The sequence below is a fragment of the Rhagoletis pomonella genome, unplaced genomic scaffold (assembly GCF_013731165.1).
Source record: "Rhagoletis pomonella isolate Grant_MI unplaced genomic scaffold, Rhpom_1.0 Rhpom_scaffold_00003, whole genome shotgun sequence".
NCBI classification, from domain to species: domain Eukaryota; kingdom Metazoa; phylum Arthropoda; class Insecta; order Diptera; family Tephritidae; genus Rhagoletis; species Rhagoletis pomonella.
The window spans coordinates 72,201,477-72,204,619 of record NW_023458557.1 but is presented as its reverse complement, the minus strand read 5'-3'; the positions used below and the strand labels follow the sequence as shown (position 1 = coordinate 72,204,619).

Sequence of the window (3,143 nt, the reverse complement as noted above, 5' to 3'; positions counted from 1 at the left end):
AAAACTTAAAACGTAACCATTATTTTCCGAGCAAAAAATAAAACTCAGTTAATAACGATTAAAAAGTGATTTTTATAATAAAACTTATAACCGTTACAGTCCCTGACTATTCCATACCATTACAGATATATAAAAAAATATGCAGTGGTCACTTTGTGCCAAGTTTTAACATATTATTTTTGTTGTTATTTAATTTTGGTTATTTCTTTATAAAAATATAGTTCATTCTTTAACGAAACCCGTGTAAATCCAAGTTTCCAACTTTGTGCAATATTGAAAAAATTCAACAAACTTTCGTACAAATTTCGAGCTGTTTTAAAAATTCTAAAAAAATAACCGTAATTTTTAGCCATTTGAAACTTGTACTAGAATTTAATGGGCTACAAAACTGGATACTCAGAATCTAAATAAAAACTCGTTATTTTTACGAAAATTTTTTGAACTTTTTTTTTTCTTTAAATTGCATAAATTTCCAAGGCAGTGTCACACGATGGGTTCATTTGTAAAGATTTGTGCATTTTTATATTGAGCTATTGGTACAAAATAAAAAATTTGGGACAAATTTTTTTTTTTCTCGTCAAAAGATTGGTACAATACAGCAATCTTCTATTGAAAAATTTCAATCAACTATTTTTTATCAGTACTTATGTTTCTTTTAATCAATCTATATTGAAATTAAAGTGAAAATAAAAAAAAAAACTATTTTGTCAGAACCCCACTCCTCTCCCGAAAAAAAAAAATCTGGCTACGGCGCGCGTCTTGATGTTGTCACATAAAAGGTCCCCTACAGATTTACGCCGACCCCGAAAGGCGATTCTATTTTTATGAGAAGATTGTATTTTCATTGCAGAAATACACTCGGAGGTTTGTCATTGCCTGCCGAGGGGCCACCACTATCTTTGGATAAATGTAAAAGTGCTTTGTATCACATACTTTTTTTAATTTTTAAATGATGCAAGATTTTTCCCTTTCCTTAAAACTGAGTTCCATAATTTTCATTGGCAATTTTTCATGTAACTGTGAATGTTGTTCACTCCCCTCTTTGCAAGCGAAAAAATCGCTATTTATCCGAAATCCACTGAATATAATAAAATATGACCTACAAAATTCAGCTAAAATCGATTACGTTACTACGGTGCAGTCCAAATATCGAGAAGAAAAAAGAAACAATATATACTGGCAACTTTGTAATGAATTAAAATCATTAAAAATTGAATTATTAAATTTGATATATTTTAACAAAAGTACACATAGAATACAATTTGGCCTTTAAAGCTTAAATTTTTAAGTTGTTCATGGAATTATTGAGTCCAGTATCGAGATCCCATATAACAAGTTGGCCATCAACGCCAGATGTGCTGATTTTTTTGCCATTTTCCTTCTCGCCCTCATATAACCGAATGCAGGTAATAGCATTTTGATGCATGGAATCTACGCTAGTATCGGAATTTTCAGTCCTTAAATTACGATCCAACGATTGGAAAATGCGCATTGCAGATATACCGCTACTCTCCTTCTTTTGTGATTTATCCAATTTTGCAGTAAGCACCAATTTTGAATTTTCATTTATGGTATACACCAGTGGCACACAGCTATGGCCAGCCACAACTATAGAAACTGGCGATATCCATACACAAGAAAGGAATGGTAAATACTGAGTTTTGCAACGTACAACAGCATTGCCATTAGTTGCGTCCGCAATATTAATACAACTGTCGTGACCAATCCAACAGATTTTATTGCCATCAGCCGAAAAGCTTACATCATTGATCCAACCTCCTCCAGAGCTTAAAGAATTCTTAAATTCAGCCATTAGATTGCCTAGTGGCATGCGGTTGCCCCAAGGTGTAGGAGTAGGCTGATCCTCAATGTCTTTAATGTAGGCTGAGAATACGCGAACCTAGATTATATGTATATTGAAAAAGTTAGGAATTAATATGGGAATTTCAAAATTATTCGTTGACGAAATGCAAGGCACATTATTGGATGAAATGCAGAAAGGCCGCAGGTGAAATTTTTCATAGTAAATGCAATATTTAGCTTTAGCTACTTAAAAATGCAAAAACCTCTATCACGAAAAAAACTTCACTTAGGTCCTCCTTCATTTTATCAACGATAAGTGCGGGACATAAAACTTCCTTACCTTGTAGTCGGTTGAGCCAGCCACAAGCAAAACATTATTTGGATGCCAATCCAACGAAGTGACTGTTGAGCGAATTGGCTTCTTTATATGCTTAGACACCCACCAGTCATTCTCCGACTCAAAGTAGCACACCGATATCAATCGGGCACCGGAGCCAACAGCGAATTTGTTCTCTGCTGGGGACCATTTAACGCAAGTAGCAGCGCGATTGATGCGTAATAGCACCAATGTTGGCTTCCATTTGCCGTCGTCGGCTTGTGACCAAACATACGCATTCCTATCTGCAGCACAGCTAACAATTCGATTCGTATTCTTTGCCCAATCAATGCCCATTACACGTAAATCATGTTGATTTAACACGTCCGAAAGCTTCCAATCATTGCGCTCCCGACTATAGATATGGATCTCATTGCTATTGGGCGAAAGCGCGATTTCTGTAGTTAATGAAAGCAAAGATTGTTGAAATCGTAAGTGAATGACTAATATGTTTTTAACTGATATATTTACGTGAGCGATCTTTGTTCCAGGCGTGACATGTTATCGATGCCAAAGAACCTCCGAAAGTAAAACGTTCAGACATTTTGATTTGGCGAGAAGTGCGAAGATATAAGCTTTAATTAGAATAAAATTTGTAATCGCGGACTCTGGGCCGTCTACACGATTAACTGAGTAAAATTTAAGTTCTGACTAATACCAGTTCCCTAAAATTCACTTGAACGGCAGTATGGAATGATTTTTTTTTTCAGCTCACGGAACAATTGGGTCGTTTTGACAGCCAATCAGCGTTGCCACTATACTTTTTAAATAATGTCGACAACAATTGATCGATTGTGCAGCACTGAGATATGACTGCGTATCGATAAAGTTTTAGAAAGTACGCTTTTTCCTATATATAAAAAACGAAGAATACAAGGCGTATCCATAAAAGGTTCTAGTAAAACCGCCTTGTATAGTAGAGGTGCAAAACTATCGATGGCACTATCGATAGTATCGATGTTTT

The 3,143-nt window shown here is 35.2% G+C and overlaps 1 protein-coding gene across 1 annotated transcript; it reads right to left on the bottom strand.

Annotated features, from left to right (window-relative positions):
• Positions 1 to 1,260: 1,260 nt before the first annotated feature.
• Positions 1,261 to 3,076, bottom strand: LOC118735487 (actin-related protein 2/3 complex subunit 1A-B). Its single transcript, XM_036465277.1, has 3 exons — positions 2,651 to 3,076; positions 2,144 to 2,577; positions 1,261 to 1,900 (listed from the first exon to the last, which is right to left on the bottom strand). Exons 1-3 carry the CDS (start codon positions 2,721 to 2,723, stop codon positions 1,277 to 1,279), a joined length of 1,131 nt encoding a protein of 376 aa, XP_036321170.1. The 5' UTR covers positions 2,724 to 3,076; the 3' UTR covers positions 1,261 to 1,276.
• Between the last annotated feature and the right edge of the window lie 67 nt (positions 3,077 to 3,143).